The following is a 17,286-nucleotide window of genomic DNA, read 5'->3' as shown; positions in this document are numbered from 1 at the left end:
CTGTGTCAAAAAAAAAAAAAGCCTCTGTGTCGTGGCCTTGTGAGGGCTCTGGGCTGGGCTTGTTGGGAGGAGGAATCAGGAAATAAAGACAGACTTTTCCTGAGAAAAGAGACTCAAACCCCTACCTAAGAAATGGGGGCTTCCCTGGTGGTGCAGTGGTTGAGAGTCCGCCTGCCGATGCAGGGGACACGGGTTCGTGCCCCGGTCCGGGAAGATCCCACATGCCGCGGAGCGGCTGGGCCCATGAGCCATGGCCGCTGAGCCAGCGTGTCCCGAGCCTGTGCTCCGCAACAGGAGAGGCCAAAAAAAAAAAAAAAAAAAAAAAAAAAAAAAGAAATGGGGTCTCATCAAATATTTCTCTGGGCTTTCCTTCCACTTTCATCTCTCCAGGACCTCGGGAAGGTTCAACATTGTCTGTGGACACTTAGGTGCAATTAATCCAGGTTAGGCACACAACCTGGAGGCTCCTGTGTAGTCAGTTGTTAATGGTTTGGGTATCTGGGTGTAGTGCGCTTAGAACAACTGTTTTTGACTTGGTAAAGTAGGATGAACAAGCTTCCTCCTCACGTGTGTGCGGTAATTGTAAACACGGTCCCATTTATCTCAAATAACCCCGTGGAGAGATTGGATATTACACGGAAAGATGGACGTTAGGGGTTCCATTTCATGATGGGTCACACTCCATTGCAAGATGGCAAGACTGTGATTGAAGTGGAAGAGGAGATAAGGAGGACTCGCTGAAGTTGGAAATATGAGGAAAAGGTAACCAGGTTAGAAAGATGAGACAGAATGAGATTTTCTGAATCACGCTGGGATTTCAGGAAGGAGCAGGACACGGTCACCTCTCCAAGGAGAGTTCGTCAAAGGAAGTAGGAAGCAGCTGAACACGGAGCTTTTTCATTAGAGAGAGATCCTTAAAATCCCAGAATGGACGGGGTTGGAGAAGTTTTAGTAATCCTCTAACTTCAAATCTAAATCTGAAGTGACTCATGGGAGTCGTGCCAGTAACATTTCAAAAGGGTGCATTGGAATCCACGTGGCCCTCCCTCGGGGAATATGTTGAGTCTGGGAGGTGGTTTCAACCAGAAGAGTTATTTCTGGAATAAACCAATCTACCTGCCCCATAGATGGGCTCTGGGTCTGGCAGGACCTATAGAAACCTGACTACTGTGCTAATCAGTGTTAAACGAAGAAACAGAGTCTACTTCCCTCATATGAGGAAGGTGGTTCCACCATGATCTGAGGCGTCTGAACACTTTCTCTGCTCAGGAGCTGTGTTGAGAAAGACAGAGAAGATGTGCAGTGGTGGGGGTCTTTTCGGCTCAGAATCTGTAAGTGGAAACTCACTTAGGTCCTGGTGAGAGTAGCTGGGCCTTCTGTATAGAAGTCCTGTGTGTTTCTCGCTTGGACTCTGGCTCTGTTTCGTGTGTGTGTGTGTGTGTGTGTGTGTGTGTGTGTGTTTTGTTTGTTTGTTTGTTGTTGTTTTAAACCCCAAGATCCTACATCTGGAACTTGGATTGGGAAAGAGGGCAGTTCTCAAAATAGGTTCAGAGCTGAGGTATGAAAATCCAGCGGTTCTCCAATTACAAAGCATCCCAATCCTCGAAACAGCTCTATTTTACTTAGTGGCAATTTAAAAAACTGCAGCCTTTTCCTATGACAGAGTAACTGTTGCTGAGGGTGGAGACTAACCGGGGCCTGGCACGTGGAACAGGACTCAGGGGTCTGTTCCGCGGGCTGCAGGTGTCGCGCGCCGCCTGCTGGCCACCGGGCCCAGCACCGGGCACCGGCTGCGGAAGCGAAAGCGAAAGCCGAGGGAGCCCGGCCGCCTTGGCTCGGGGATCCTCGCCCGCCGACAGAGGGGAAACGAAGCGGAGGCGGCGCGAGGGCACTTCAGAGCTCGGCCCCCGGCACGTAAAGGAAAGACCTCCGAGCTGCAGCCCAGAAGTCCCCTCCGGTGAGTTGGTGCGCGTGGGAACCTGGAGCTCTAACTGGGACGCAGCCCATCCACCAGCCACTCCGCGTCCCAGGCTTCCAGCCCTTCTGGACCCCGGGAGCAAGGGAGCGGGGCGGGACCGCCTGGCCCCTTGGAACTCGGCGGGGGCGGCTGGCGGGGGCGGGGTGGGGGGAGGGGGTCACGGGTCTTTTTTTTAGAGGATGAGGCTGCAGGTGGTCAGGCTTCCCAGCTCCCTCTGTCAGGCCGAATGCCTGGGATCCTAGGAGGGAGATACTGATGAGGACCAAGCACTTTTCAGGCATCTTTCAGGGTAGCACTGGGTAATAAAATGGGAAGCCCGTGGACGCGTTCGGCGGAGTGCGAGTGGGGAGGAGTGGGGACAAGGATTGGGACTCACCTCTGTCGTTTCTCACCTTCTACCCCTAGATCTCGCCATGCGGCTCCCTGACCTGAGACCCTGGGCCTTCCTGCTGCTGGCCGACTGGGCGTTACTCTGGCTGCTGCAGGGGACCCTGGGGGCTCTGCTTCCCCGCGGGCTTCCAGGCCTGTGGCTAGAGGGCACCTTGCGACTGGGAGGGCTTTGGTGGCTTTTGAGGCTGGGAGGGCTGCTGAGGTTTGTGGGAGCACTGCTGCCCCCCCTCTGCCTGGGGACCCCTCTGTTTCTCTCCCTGAGGGCCCTGGTCCCGGGGACCTTGAGTGCTCCCCCAGCCAGGGCGGCTTCAGCCCCTTGGAGCTGGCTGCTGCTGGGTTACGGAGCGGCAGGGCTGAGCTGGGGCGTGTGGGCTGTGCTGAGCCCTCCAGGAGCCCGGGAGAGGGAGCGGGGCCAGGAGAACAACAGAGCCTTGATGTGGAGGTTGCTGAAGCTCTCCAGGCCAGACCTGCCTTTCCTGGGTGTGGCCTTCTTCTTCCTCGCTGTTACCGTGTTGGGTGAGTCGGGAGAGGGCGCTGTGACTTGGAGGTGGGAAAAGGCCCTGGGCACCGGCACACTCACTGTTGTCCTCACGCAGGTGAGACCTTAATCGCTTACTATTTTGGTCTTGTGATTGACATCCTGGGAGGTGATTTTGATCCTGATGCCTTTGTCAGCGCCATCTTTTTCATGTGTCTCTTCTCTGTTGCGAGGTAGGTGATGGTGATTTGCTAGCCCCCAATTTTTACAGGGGCCCTCACTTTCCTAACTGTTTTCAGACCCTCTTGTGCCCAAAGCACAAAATACTTAAACTAAAGAATCTGTATTTGTTCATTCACCATTCTGTGTCATGCATCCACTCATTTATTCCTCCGTTCACCACGTGGCTCCAACATCTTCAAAGTTTATATTACTTATTATAGTTACAGATAGGAGTGAATGTAGTACAAAAGGTGTTTATGTGTCGAATGGAATGTCTCTCAGTTACCTCTCAACATTTTTATCTCCATGAAGTTCCATTTCTCTTTTCTGTCTCCAGCCTCCCACCCTGTGTTTGTTTCCACAGTTATCCAGTTGTCAGGGTGGGCATGTTTCTTCCTCCTGACTCTTCGTCCTTAAGTCATCTTGTCTATCCTGGAAGATCTTACTCTGAGGCTTGTCACCTTTCTTTCCAGCATCTTTACTCTTTTCCACTTCATTTACTTTTCCTTCTGCTTTAAGACGTAGCCAGGAGTCCGCTGTCTACCGACTAAGTAACTAATTAACTAACTGCTTGATAGGGCTGGGTCTAGGATGAGGGGAGTCAGGCACCTAGGCTGCAAAATTTAAGGAGGTGCTTATTCTCAGGGTCGTGCGAATACCTCACTAGCCTTCCCCAAATACCAGCCGGCTGCTTGATCCTGCTCCTTTGATATGGTCATGCTTCATTTAGAATCCCTCAAAAACCAGTTCTTCATTATTTCATACTTACTACTCTTTGCTGAAACTACTTAAAAGTGAACTTCTTAATGATCAAGCTGCTGCTTAAAAAAAAAAAAATCAGCCCTCAGTTCTCTATGTGTCTGTAGCATCTGGCATCAGAACAATCTCTCTTTTTTAAAAAAATTATTTACTTATGTATCTTATTTATTTGTCTGTGCTGGGTATTAGTTGCAGCATATGGGTCTCTCAGCTGCAGCGTGCGGGATCTAGTTCCCTGACCAGGGATCGAACCTGGGCCCCCTGCATTGGGAGCTCGGAGTCTTAACCACTGGACCACCAGGGAAGTCCCAGAACAGTCTCTTATGATTGATCTTGTTCTTCAGGTAGCTTTTATGAACTCCCTTTCTACTTTCCAGTCCACTCTCCCTCTTCTGGAGAACCGTCCTCTGGATCCTTAATTATGGACTTTTCTCAGGACTCAGTTCTCTGATCTTTAAGAACATTTTTCCTGTTGAGCTAATGCAGCTCACGTCTGCAGGACATTCCCACATCCACATTCCCACATCCAGCCCCAGTCTTGTAATCCAGAGGCCTCCTTGACGTTCCCATTGGATGACGCCCTGTCACCTCAGACTCCATGCACCCAGAACTCCAAGTGCATCCCACTCCCTCGTGGTCTCCTTGAAAATGCCTCCCTCTTCTTATTCCCATTCATGAAACCATCAGTATCCTCAGCTCCAAGCACCAGCATCGTCGCTGCCTTTCTCATGTTCTTGCATTTGCCACACTCAAAACGTGCTCCTATGGCTCCTTTCTCTCCGTTCTCACTGTGATCACCAAAGTCCAAACCCTCACCATTTGATGTCTGAGTATGCCAACAGCCCTCTCAACATGGTCATTAGATTTGTATTAGAAACCCATATTTTGTACAGTTCCTGCCTTTGCGCTTTTACAGTTTTCCTTTGAGTTTGACTGTAAAAATTCACTTGGTCTAAGAGGAATTTTCCAATCCCAAGGACAGTGGAGAGGGAGAACAGCAGGATCCCAGGGCTTTGGAGATGGGAGGGCATTGCTACAGTTCCCACAAGAAAGTATCAATATCTGGAAGTAGGAGGAAGGACGTTGGGGGTGGAGGAAGGAGACCAAGACCAAGGGGAAAGCTGGAGGGATGGCCCTGAGAGAGACCAGGTCAGAAGCAAGCCATAGGCTCTTTCCCTTCACAGCGTCTTTCCATTTCTATTGTACTGTTCCCTCCTGTCTAGAACAGAATGAACTAGTGATGCTGGTGAATCTGTCAGTGTTACGATGTGGTTCCCACAGCTGGCTCACTGTGTCCTCTTTTCTCTTCGTCTGTTGATTCCTGCCCCTCGTGTCTCCCTCGCTCTTATTTATTTCTCTTCTGCTCTCATGATATACTGCCCCCAACTTTGTATTTCTTTTCTTTGCATGCTTTCTCCTCTGCTTCTCTCTCTCCCTCCGTCCTTCTCTGCATCTCTCCTCTTCATCCTCCGCCGTCCTCCTTCCCCGCAGTTCACTGTCTGCAGGCTGCCGAGGAAGCACCTTCACCTTCATCATGTCCAGAATCAACCTGCGGGTCCGGGAGCTGCTTTTCTCCTCCCTCCTGTGCCAGGACCTTGCTTTCTTCCAGGAGACTAAGACAGGTAGGGCCTGGAGTCCAGGTCTGGGGTCCCCCAGGACTTCCTTTCCCCTCCACTGCCCTCCCCCTGCATCCCTGGTGCCAAGGCCTGGAGCTGTTTTTCTCTCTTTGGAGACCATGTAGAGAGGCAGTCTCCAGGGAGGGAGGGCTGTGTGAGATTGGGAGCTCAGGAGGGAGTTTCTGGGGGTTCTGCATTACAACACGTGGTTTCCTCACCTGCTTTGTCCTGCCCAGGGGAGCTGAATTCCCGGCTGAGCTCGGATACCAAACTGATGAGTAACTGGCTTCCTCTTAATGCCAACGTGCTGTCTCGAAGCCTGGTGAAAGTGCTGGGACTTTACGGCTTCATGCTCAACCTGTCACCTCGACTCACCCTCCTTTCTCTGCTTGATGTGCCTCTAATGACAGCGGCTGAAAAGATGTACAGTGCTCGCCATCAGGTACGTGTGGATGCTAGGGAATCCCCAGGGAAGAAGAAAGTTCTCCTAGAGGCCTTCTGCAGGCCCTTAGAGGCTTCAGAAGGTCCATGACCCTCTGGGACTTTGTGTGTGTGTGTGACAGAGAGGGGGGGTGGGAAGAGAGGTGGCGGGGAAGAGAGAGAGAGAGAGATTTTCAGGTTATTTTCCATTATAGGTTATTAAAAGATGTTGAATGTAGTTCCCTGTGCTATACAGTAAATCCTTGTTGCTTATCTATTTTGTGTTAGTAGTTTGTATCTGTTCATCTCAAACTCTTAATTTATCCACTCCCCCCTTCCCCCAATTTTGGTAACCATAAGTTTGTTTTCTACGTCTGTGAGTCTGTTCCTGTTTGTATGCAGATTCATTTGTATTATTTTTTTAGATTCCACATGTAAATGATATCATATAATATTTGTCTTTCTCTGTCTGACTTACTTCACTTAGCGTGCAGAGAGCGTTCCAAGGGCTGGAATGAGACGTGGGGGTCGGCTGTCTTCTGCCGAATCAGCCCCTCCTATCTCCTGCCCCACTTTTCCAGGCAGTCCTTCAGGAGATCCAGGATGCTATGGCGAAAGCAGGACAGGTGGTACGTGAGGCAGTTGGAGGGCTGCAGACTGTGCGCAGTTTTGGGGCAGAGGAGCAAGAGGTCCGTCGCTATAAGGAGGCTCTTGACCGATGCCGGCAGCTGTGGTGGCGACGAGATCTGGAAAGGGCCCTCTACTGCCTCTTAAGGAGGGTGAGGAGACTGAGTGGCTGGAGGAAGGGCCCAGGGAGGGGGCAGGGAAAGTGATGGTCCTCTTCCTACAGCTGGTCTGGGGGTCGCTCAGTGTCATAGGGGCAGGGAGGCCAAAGAATGGGAGATTCTCAGGCTCCCTTTCCTTCTCCCTCCAGATGCTGCACTTAGCAATGAAGATTATATTGCTGAGACGTGGGCTGCAGCAGATCCTGGCTGGGGACCTCACCCGGGGCGGGCTGGTCACCTTTCTGCTCTACCAGGAGGAAGTGGGCTCCCACGTGGAAGTGAGTCAGGAGCTGTGCACGCTCTCTTTTCCCGCTTTGTCTTCTATTTGTTCCCCTTAAAAAAAAACAAACAAACTGAAATAACCCCAACTCATTGTGATGGAGAATTTCAAACATGGGCAATAAAAGAGAAAAAAACTATAATATGAACCCCCATGTACCCAACATCTGTTTTTTTTTTTTTAACTTTTTTTTCCTTTATTTTATTTAAAAATTTTGTTTTATATTGGGGTATAGTTGATTTACAGTGTTGTGTTAGTTTCAGGTGTACAGCAAAGTGAATCAGTTATACACATATCCAACTCTTTTTTAGATTCTTTTCCCATGTAGGTCTTTACAGAGTATTGAGTAGAGTTCCCTGTGCTACACAGTAGGTCCTTATTAGTTATCTATTTTATATATAGTAGTATGTATATATCATAGGATATTGAATATAGTCCTCTCTGCTATACGGTAGGACCTTGTTGTTTATCCCCCAGCATCTGTTTTAACAATTACCAATTCATGGCCAATCTTATTTAATCTGTAACCCCACCCACTTCCCTCCCCCCATATTATTTTGAAGCAAATCCAAGATACGGTTTCGTCTGTAAATATGTATCACTAAATGTAAACATTAAAATACATGTAACCACAAAGCCATGACCACAGCAAGAGAATTAACAACAACTTCACCAAATGCAAGTCAATGATGAGATTTTCACATTTTTCATAGAGGTATATATTACACTGATCTCTTTCTCTCTCTCATGTACATCTGTGGTGACAGCAACCAGTAAAGCTTAGATCCATTAAATCATTTGCGGTGGCAAAATGGTGACACTCCCCCATTCCTTCATTTATTAGGTGCATGTCTCAAGGGAGATGTCTCCTCATCTACTGTTTGGTTGCCAAGTGGTATAGTTTGATTAGGAAAGGCACAGTAAGTGTTTAGTTCCTTCCTATATTTACCAGTTTTCAAAAATAATTAGTTACTGGATCTTGGGCTTTATAAGTTTCGTAGACGTGGATTAAACATCTTTTATGGGGGGAGAGCTGTGCAAAGCAGTCTGGCATCTGCAAAGAGGAGGTGGGCACAGCACCCGCTTTTAAGGAGTTCCCTGTGTAACTCGGCCAGACAGAACTGTGTACGAGTACCTGGAAAGGTCTGGGGATGGAAGGACTCTGGTCTCCATCCTTTACCTGGCAAATTGGAATAATGGGGTATTGGTGCCCCTTTGAAATTCAAGCAAATTGCCCATTAAGGGGACTTCCCTGGCGGTCCAGTGGTTAGTACTCCATGCTTCCACTGCAGGGGGCACGGTTTGATCGCTGGTCAGGGAAACAGAATCCCACATGCCCTGTGGCACGGCCAAAAAAAAATCGCACATTAACAGTAGGGAATCGGGACTTCCCTGGTGGCGCAGTGGTTAAGAATCCTCCTGCCAATGCAGGGGACACGGGTTTGATCTCTGGTCCGGGAAGATTGCACATGCCGCGGAGCAACTAAGCCCGTGCTCCACAACTACTAAGCCTGTGCTCTAGAGCCCACGAGCCACAACTACTGAGCCCACGTGCCACAACTACTGAAGCCCGCGTGCCTAGAGCCCGTGCTCTGCAACAAGAGCAGCCACTGCAATGAGAAGCCTGTGCACCGCAACCAAGAGTAGTCTTCACTTGCTGCAACTAGAGAAAACCTGTGCGCAGCAACGAAGACCCAATGCAGCCAAAAATAAATAAATAAATATACATATCTATATATATGTGTATATATCTATACCTATATCTATCTATCTATATATAAAAGGTAGGGAATCTTTTTTGGATGAGGGGAGAAGCATGGCTGGGGTGGAGTGTGGCAGGGAGGGTGTGAGGAGTTGGGAAGTTGGTTCCTGGTGGAGCTTCCTTTGCTTGGCTGACCCCTGCCTTCCTGTTTTGCAGACCCTGGTGTACATGTTTGGGGACATGCTGAGCAATGTGGGGGCTGCAGAGAAGGTGTTCTGCTACCTGGACCGAAAGCCAAATCTGCCTCCAACTGGGACACTGGCCCCGCCCACTCTGCAGGGCCTGATGGAATTCCAGAACGTCTCCTTTGTGTATCCCAATCGCCCTGACCAGCCTGTGCTCAAGGTGCCCAACGGAGACCCCAGGGAGGGAATCTGGGCCCTTCACGCCCTGAGTGATGAGAAGCTTATCCTTCTCTGATAGAAAGAAGAGGAGAGGGAGGGCAAACAGGCAGTCCCCTAACTCTTTCCTGGCTTTTCTAGGGTCTGACATTCACCCTGCCTCCTGGGAAGATGACCGCACTGGTGGGGCCCAGTGGATCTGGAAAGAGCACAGTAGCTGCCCTGCTACAGAATCTGTACCAGCCCACTGAGGGGCAGGTGCTGCTGGATGGGGAGCCCATCTCCCAGTATGAGCGCCGCTACCTACACCAACAGGTGGGTGGGGAGGAAGGAGAGGGATTGCAGATTGGATGGAGAATTATGTGCAGAGAGCAGGGGGTGGAGACGGGGGAAGAAACACAAGGGGTCCATTGTGAGGTAGGTAGGCGAGGAGGAAAGGAGGGTCCCTGCCATGGGGGTTTCCACATGGTCCTCTGCTCCTGTCGCCTCTGCCCAGGTGGTTTTGGTTGGGCAGGAGCCTGTGCTGTTCTCGGGTTCGGTGAGGGACAACATCACTTATGGGCTGAAGGGCTGCAGCGATGAGAAGGTGCTGGCTGCTGCACGGGCGGCCAGAGTGGAGGAGTTCATAAAGGAAATGAAGCACGGACTTGATACAGGTACCTTTTTTTTTTTTTTTTTAACATCTTTATTGGAGTATAATTGCTTTACAATGGTGTGTTGGTTTCTGCTTTATAACAAAGTGAATCAGCTATACGTATACATATATCCCCATATCCCCGCCCTCTTGCGTCTCCCTCCCACCCTCCCTATCCCACCCCGCTACTACGTGGACACAAAGCACCGAGCTGATCTCCCTGTGCTATGCTGCTGCTTCCTACTAGCTATCTGTTTACATTTGGTAGTGTATATATGTCCATGCCACTCTCTCACTTTGTCCCAGTTTACCCTTACCCCTCCCCGTGTCCTCAAGTCCGTTCTCTACATCTGTGTCTTTATTCCTGTCCTGCCCCTAGGTTCTTCAGAACCTTTGTTTTAGATTCCATATATATGTGTTAGCATACGGTATTTGTTTTTCTCTTTCTGACTTACTTCACTCTGTATGACAGACTCGAGGTCCATCCACCTCACTACAAATAAATCAATTTCATTTCTTTTTATGGCTGAGTGATATTCCATTGTATAGATGTGCCACACCATCTTTACCCATTCGTCTGTCGAAGGACACCTAGGTTGCTTCCATGTCCTGGCTATTGTAAATAGAGCTGCAGTGAACATTGTGGTACATGACTGTTCTTGAATTACGGTTTTCTCAGGGTATATGCCCAGTAGTGGGATTGCTGGGTCATATGGTAGTTCTATTTTTAGTTTTTTAAGGAACCTCCATCCTGTTCTCCATAGTGGCTGTATCAATTTACATTCCCACCAACAGTGCAAGAGGGTTCCCTTTTCTCCACACCCTCTCCAGCATTTATTGTTTGTAGATTTTTTGATGATGGCCATTCTGACTGGTGTGAGGTGATACCTCATTGTAGTTTTGACTTGCATTTCTCTAATGATTAGTGATGTTGAGCATCCTTTCATGTGTTTGTTGGCAATCTGTATATCTTCGAAGAAATGTCTATTTAGGTCTTCTGCCCATTTTTGGATTGGGTTGTTTGTTTTTTTGATAATGAGCTGCCTGAGCTGCTTATAAATTTTGGAGATTAATCCTTTGTCAGTTGCTTCATTTGCATATATTTTCTCCCATTCTGAGGGTTGTCTTTTGGTCTTGTTTATGGTTTCCTTTGGTGTGCAGAAGTTTTTAAGTTTCATTAGGTCCCATTTGTTTATTTTTGTTTTTATTTCCCTTTCTCTGGGAGGTGGGTCAAAAAGGATCTTGTTGTGATTTATGTCATAGAGTGTTCTGCCTATGTTTTCCTCTAAGAGTTTTATAGTGTCTGGCCTTACATTTAGGTCTTTAATCCATTTTGAGTTTATTTTTGTGTATGGTGTTAGGGAGTGTTCTAATTTCATTCTTTTACATGTAGCTGTCCAGTTTTCCCAGCACCACTTAGTGAAGAGGCTGTCTTTTCTCCATTGTATATTCTTGACTCCTTTATCAAAGTTAAGGTGACCATAGGTGCGTGGGTTTATCTCTGGGCTTTCTATCCTGTTCCACTGATCTATATTTCTGTTTTTGTGCCAGTACCGTACTGTCCTGATTACTGTAGCTTTGTAGTATAGTCTGAAGTCAAGGAGCCTGATTCCTTCAGCTCCGTTTTTCTTTCTCAAGATTGCTTTGGCTATTCGGGGTCTTTTGTGTTTCCATACAAATTGTGCAATTTTTTTTTTTTGTTCTGTGAAAAATGTCATTGGTAGTTTGATAGGGATTGCATTGAATCTGTAGATTTCTTTGGGTGATATAGTCATTTTCATAATGTTGATTCTTCCAATCCAAGAACGTGGTATATCTCTCCATCTGTCTTTATCATCTTTAATTTCTTTCATCAGTGTCTTATAGTTTTCTGCATACAGGTCTTCTGTCTCTTTAGGTAGGTTTATTCCTAGCTTTTTATTCTTTTTGTTGCAATGGTAAATGGGAATGTTTCCTTAATTTCTCTTTCAGATTTTTCATCATTAGTGTATAGGAGTGCAAGAGATTTCTGTGCATTAATTTTGAATCCTGCTACATTACCAGATTCATTGATTAGCTCTAGTAGTTTTCTGGTAGCATCATTAGGATTCTCTATGCGTAGTATCATGTCATCTGCAAACAGTGACAGTTTTACTTCTTCTTTTCCGATTTATATTCCCTTTATTTCTTTTTCTTCTCTGATTGCTGTCACTAAAACTTCCAAAAGTATGTTGAATAATAGTGGTGAGAGTGGGCAACCTTGTCTTGTTCCTGATCTTAGGGGAAATGGTTTCAGTTTTTCACCATTGAGAACGATGTTGGCTATGGGTTTGTCATATATGGCCTTTATTATGTTGAGGTAAGTTCCCTCTATGCCTACTCTCTAGAGGGTTTTTATCATAAATGGGTGCTGAATTTTGTCGAAAGCTTTTTCTGCATCTATTGAGATGATCATATGCTTTTTCTCCTTCAATTTGTTAATATGGTATATCACGTTGATTGATTTGTATATATTGAAGAATCCTTGCATTCCTGGGATAAACCCCACTTGATCATGGTGCATGATCCTTTTAATGTGCTGTTGGATTCTGTTTGCTAGTATTTTGTTGAGGATTTTTGCATCTATGTTTCATCAGTGATATTGACCTGTAGTTTTCTTTCTTTTCTGTCATATCAACAAAGATGTGACATCTTTGGTTTTGGTATCAGGGTGATGGTGGCCTCATAGAATGAGTTTGGGAGTGTTCCTCCCTCTGCTATATTTTGGAAGAGTTTGAGAAAGATAGGTGTTAGCTCTTCTCTAAATATTTGATAGAATTTGCCTGTGAAGCCATCTGGACCTGGGCTTTTGTTTGTTGGAAGATTTTTAATCACAGTTTCAATTTCAGTGCTTGTGATTGGTCTGTTTATATTTTCTATTTCTTCCTCGTTCAGTCTCGGAAGGTTGTGCTTTTCTGAGAATTTGTCCATTTCTTCCAGTTTGTCCATTTTATTGGCATAAAGTTGCTTGTAGTAATCTCTCATGATCCTTTGTATTTCTGCAGTGTCAGTTGTTACTTCTCCTTTTCCATTTCTAATTCTATTGATATGCGTCCTCTTCCTTTTTTTCTTGATGATTCTTGCTGATGGTTTATCAATTTTGTTTATCTTCTCAAAGAACCAGCTTTTAGTTTTATTGATCTTTGCTATCGCTTTCTTCATTTCTTTTTCATGTATTTCTGATCTGAACTTTACGATTTCTTTCCTTCTGCTAGCTTTGGGGTTTTTTGTTCTTCTTTCTCTAATTGCTTTAGGGATACAGGTACCTTCAGCCAAACCCACTCACCTCCCTCCCCAGCATCAGGAGTTCTGTAGCTGCCTGTCCAGCTCAGGAGCCTTTGTTCCTGGAGAGCAGGGCAGGGTGATGATGCTCTATCTACACGGGCAGCCCTAGAGGTCCCTCCCCTTCTCCGGGCCCTCATCCGCCTAATTGTTGGCTGTGGAAATACCAGCTGTGCTTGTGAGGAGGATGTTGTCGTGGTCACCTGTGTGTGAGGAGAGGGATTTCTCGATTTCCTCAGAGGTGGGGGAGAAAGGGAGCCAGCTGGCTGTGGGACAGAAGCAGCGTCTGGCCATCGCCCGGGCCCTTGTGAGGGACCCCCGGGTCCTCATCCTGGATGAAGCCACCAGTGCCCTGGACGTGGAGTGTGAGCAGGCTGTGAGTACTGGGCTCGGAGGGGCAGGGGCGGTGGGACCTTTCTTAGGGCTGGGATGGAATGGAGGCTACGTGGGGGTGGTGTGGGGACATCCCTGATGCCGCCATGTCTCCCGTCCCATCCTCCAGCTGCCACAGCCCCTCTGAGAGAGGAGGGCAGCACAGACCTTTCCCTCCTGCTCTGTCTTATCTTCTCGTGTTTCATGCCTTCTCTACCCTAAGTCACTAGAGATGGTGCCCAGTGGGGCCGTGGAGTCCATCTCATTCTTATCTTTCTGAGGTGTTATGATCCTCCCCCTTCAGCTGCAGGACTGGAAAGCTCGCGGGGACCGAACGGTGCTGGTGATCGCCCACAGGCTGCACACGGTTCTGAGCGCCGACCAGATCCTGGTGCTGAGGCAGGGAGAGCTGCAGGACCACGAGCAGCTCATGGAGGGGCAGGACCCCTACTGCTGCCTGGTGCAGCAGAACAGGAGGACTGAGACCCCAGAGATGCTGGAGCCTTCTCAGGGCCATCTCAGTGACCCAGAGTAACTCCTGCTTTGGCTTTCCCTGGGGGTGTTCCCCTGGGTGGTTGTTTTTGGAGCTGGAGGCACGATGATGGAGATTTAGACCATGTGTACTTTTGTTGGGGCCATGGGAGGGCAGGGGGTTGCTTTCTGTATCCAGGGACCTTATTTCCTTGATGAACAGAGCTTTGCCTGGTGCCGAGTACTGTACTGTGGCATCATAAGGACATTTCAAAGTAGTTTTTCCTCATATAAACAGCACACATTCGTATAGGAAACGTAGACAATAGAGACAGGCAGGAAGGAGAAAAGTAAAACTACACACTGTTTCACATCCCAGAGATAATCACAGGGACTATTTTGCTGGCTGTCTTAGCCTTTGAATTGTTCTTTGAGATACATATTAACCAGTATGACATAAATATTCATGAGTTTGCCTTTCTGTATCCTTCCCCGTTCCCACAAGGACCTGATATTTTGTTGGGGAGCTAGGGTATGGTGGGACAGAGGACTGTTCCCTAATTAACAGTATGAATAAAATATTGATGAGTTACTGTGTACTGTGTACTGTGTACTGTGTACAGAGTAGGAACTATGCTAAGCCTTTTTCATGTATTATCATTTTTAATCCTTATCCTCAGCCCTTTGAGATTGTTAGTTATTATCCCCATTTTATGGATGAGAATACTGAGTCTCAAAGAGATTAAAGGACTTTCCCAAAGGTTGCACAGTGGTGGAATTGGACTCGGAATCCAGGCCTGACCCCAGAGTCCACGCTCTCAACTAATACATTATGTTGCATCTTGTGTCATAATCTACTTTATAATCAGATCAAGTAAAGCTCTTTCACTTCTAGCTCCGAAAAGCTCTGAATCCCTTATCTTCTCTCTGATCTCGTTCTTGTAACTTGCATTCATTGTGTGAGATGATCTCATATTCAGAGAGGTTCCCCTACCCTTGGTGCACCTCTTCCAGCCATTGTTCACAAAGTCATTCTTCTTTCTAAAAGACGCATAAGACGATGCCACTCCTGTAAAATCCTCCCTGTGTCTTCACCCCTTTTTCTGGTCACATCTTCCTCAGAGACAGTTTTTCTAGCCCGTTTGTCTCACCCTTTCTTGTTGGATTAAGTTCTATCCACAACAAACTTCCTGCCCTCCTGATGCCTTTGTGCCTCTGAATATGTTGTTTCCTGCCGTTCGGTGAATGATGCTCCTGGATTTGCCCCATTTCTTTAAGATTCAACTCAGGATTCAAGTCTCCCAAGAAGCCTTGCTTTATCTTCTCAGTCTGGAGAAAGTGCCCTGTCTATGTGCTCTCGTTGCTGTGCCGCTGGGGCTTACCTCTGTCACAGTCCCTATTAAACTCTCCACCGCCCACTGTAGACCTCTGTCTTTCCACGAGACCATGAGCCCTTGTGGGGGAGGCCGTCTATCTTATTAAGCTTTATATCTACTACCTGGCACAGGGCTCCATTCATAGTGGACAATAAATAAATGTTTGTTGGGTAAATGAATAAATCTCCTTCCTCTACTGTCTTCCATCTTAATCCTCCCTACACATACAAATCGTGGAAAGTCCAAAGCTGTGCATGTCACTGGTTATTGGAAGGGTCTTAAAGTGGACGGTTCCTATTCTAGGAAATTGAAACTTTCACTTTCCCAGAAATAGCAGGTACTTTCCCGGCTAGCAATGAGCTCACCAGAAATTTTTGTTTTTGTTTTTGTTTTGTGTTTCTGCCTGGCAACTGTTGGGAGCAAGGTGAGGCCAGAGTAAGGAACTTCTTAGGCAGATAAACCTTTGCTTAATCCTGCTGCTGTCCTACTGCTCCACACCTGTTTATCTCTCAAATTTCACCAAGGGTGAAATAAGCATTGGGAGAGACAGGAGGCTGGCCTGATTCCTTCCCCTCCCCACCAAATGTCCTTCTTCTATTTGTAAAGTAGGAATGATAATTTCTGTATCTCCTTACCTTATGGAAACTATAGTCCTCACAGAAGAAGATCTATTTATCTTTGATGTCCTCAGTACAAATTACACCCATTGACTCAAAATACTTTAAACTTGGAAGACATCTTAAAAATAGTATAGCTGTCAAATCTTACTTTACAGATAGGGAAAGTGGCCTGAAATCACACAGCTAATCAGTGACAGAGCTGGGAGGAACACTCAGGCAGCCTGATGGGCAGTACGGGAGGATACGGCAGAACTTAGGATCATAAGCGGTCATGAAAACTTGTCATCTCAGGGAAACTTCCAGGTACGCCTTATTTCAGGGACACAGAACAATGTTCCCCGACAGAGTGTTCAACAAATCCTTACAAGTGTGGTCTGCCTGGTAACCACAGACATTAGTAATTCTGATTTGTCCAGAGTTCTTTTCATTTCCCCCTCCTACTACCCATCACCATTTGACTTCCGCCCCTTAATTTCCCCTTTTTCTTGTCACTTAACTTCAGTGCCTTTCCTGCTCAGCCATGTACTACTCTTTCCAAAGCGAGATACGAATGGAGAGGAGGAACATTAGGAAACTCTCAGATTACTTTGGAGCCCCAAACAACCTCCCGCCCCGTCTGCTCTGCCCAGTGCGGGAATAACTTTGAACTTAAAGTACTTTACACCCCAGCCAAGTGGGGCAGCCCCTTGTAGTCTGCACGGCAGTCGTGGTTCAGGGGAAGGAAGTGTGGAGTCAGAATTTGGGGGGGAAAGGACAAGGGAATAAGGAAAACAAAAATCTGTTTTGGGCGCTGAGTGAAAGGAGCATCCATTCACTTGGGTCCGATGCCACCTGCTGGCCCTAGGAGAGACTGAGTCTTCAACCTAGAGCTTCAAGGGCTTTTATGAATTGTAATAATTCAGTATCAATGGTAATCATTCACGGAGTGCCCTCTGTGTGCTTCTGCTGTGCTAAGTGCCTGCCATATACCATCTTACTTTATCTGTAAGATAATCCCATGTGGCAGGTGTTACTATCCCAATTCTAAGAATGAGAGTGGAGATTTAGAAACATTTACTCACTTGCCTGGGACACAGAGCTAGGAAAAGGTGGACTTTGCTTAACTTTACAACAGAACTCCTCAAAAGAGTTTGCTATACTGCCTGTATCCACTTACCCTCTTACTATTCTCTTTTTTTAAAGATACGATTCATGTGAATAAGCAGTACATTAATTAATGTGGTTTACAATTCAAAAAGCACAACATGGTCTACGGAGGAAAGCTTCACTCCCATCCTTCCCCACAGTTTGCCAGTACCCCTTGCTTTGGCGATCCATACTTCAAGCTTTATCCTTCCAGAGAAACAATGTACTGTATATTTAAGCATATATATGTATATATTCTCGCTCCCTATTATTACAAATAGCAGCCCCCTAAATTCCCAGTTCTGAAATTTACTTTTTTAAATAAATGTATTTATTTTATCTATTTTTGACTGCTTT

At 46.9% G+C, this 17,286-nt stretch overlaps 1 protein-coding gene across 1 annotated transcript; it reads left to right on the top strand.

Annotated features, from left to right (window-relative positions):
• Positions 1–2,391: 2,391 nt before the first annotated feature.
• Positions 2,392–13,872, top strand: TAP2 (transporter 2, ATP binding cassette subfamily B member). The gene is made up of 11 exons (XM_065884633.1): positions 2,392–2,884; positions 2,965–3,079; positions 5,319–5,449; positions 5,680–5,885; positions 6,445–6,642; positions 6,798–6,926; positions 8,847–9,035; positions 9,173–9,346; positions 9,528–9,687; positions 13,205–13,341; positions 13,642–13,872. Exons 1-11 carry the CDS (start codon positions 2,392–2,394, stop codon positions 13,870–13,872), a joined length of 2,163 nt encoding a protein of 720 aa, XP_065740705.1.
• Positions 13,873–17,286: the final 3,414 nt, after the last annotated feature.

This window comes from Phocoena phocoena, chromosome 10 (assembly GCF_963924675.1).
Source record: "Phocoena phocoena chromosome 10, mPhoPho1.1, whole genome shotgun sequence".
NCBI lineage: Eukaryota > Metazoa > Chordata > Mammalia > Artiodactyla > Phocoenidae > Phocoena > Phocoena phocoena.
This window is presented reverse-complemented; position numbering and strand designations above follow the sequence as displayed.

Coding starts and splice junctions, on each gene's coding strand:
- TAP2 (XM_065884633.1), top strand. CDS start 2,392: ATGCGGCTCCCTGACCTGAGACCCTGGGCCTTCCTGCTGCTGGCCGAC. Junction 2,885..2,964: donor CCTCGCTGTTACCGTGTTGG/GTGAGTCGGGAG, acceptor GTCCTCACGCAG/GTGAGACCTTAATCGCTTAC. Junction 5,886..6,444: donor TGTACAGTGCTCGCCATCAG/GTACGTGTGGAT, acceptor CCACTTTTCCAG/GCAGTCCTTCAGGAGATCCA.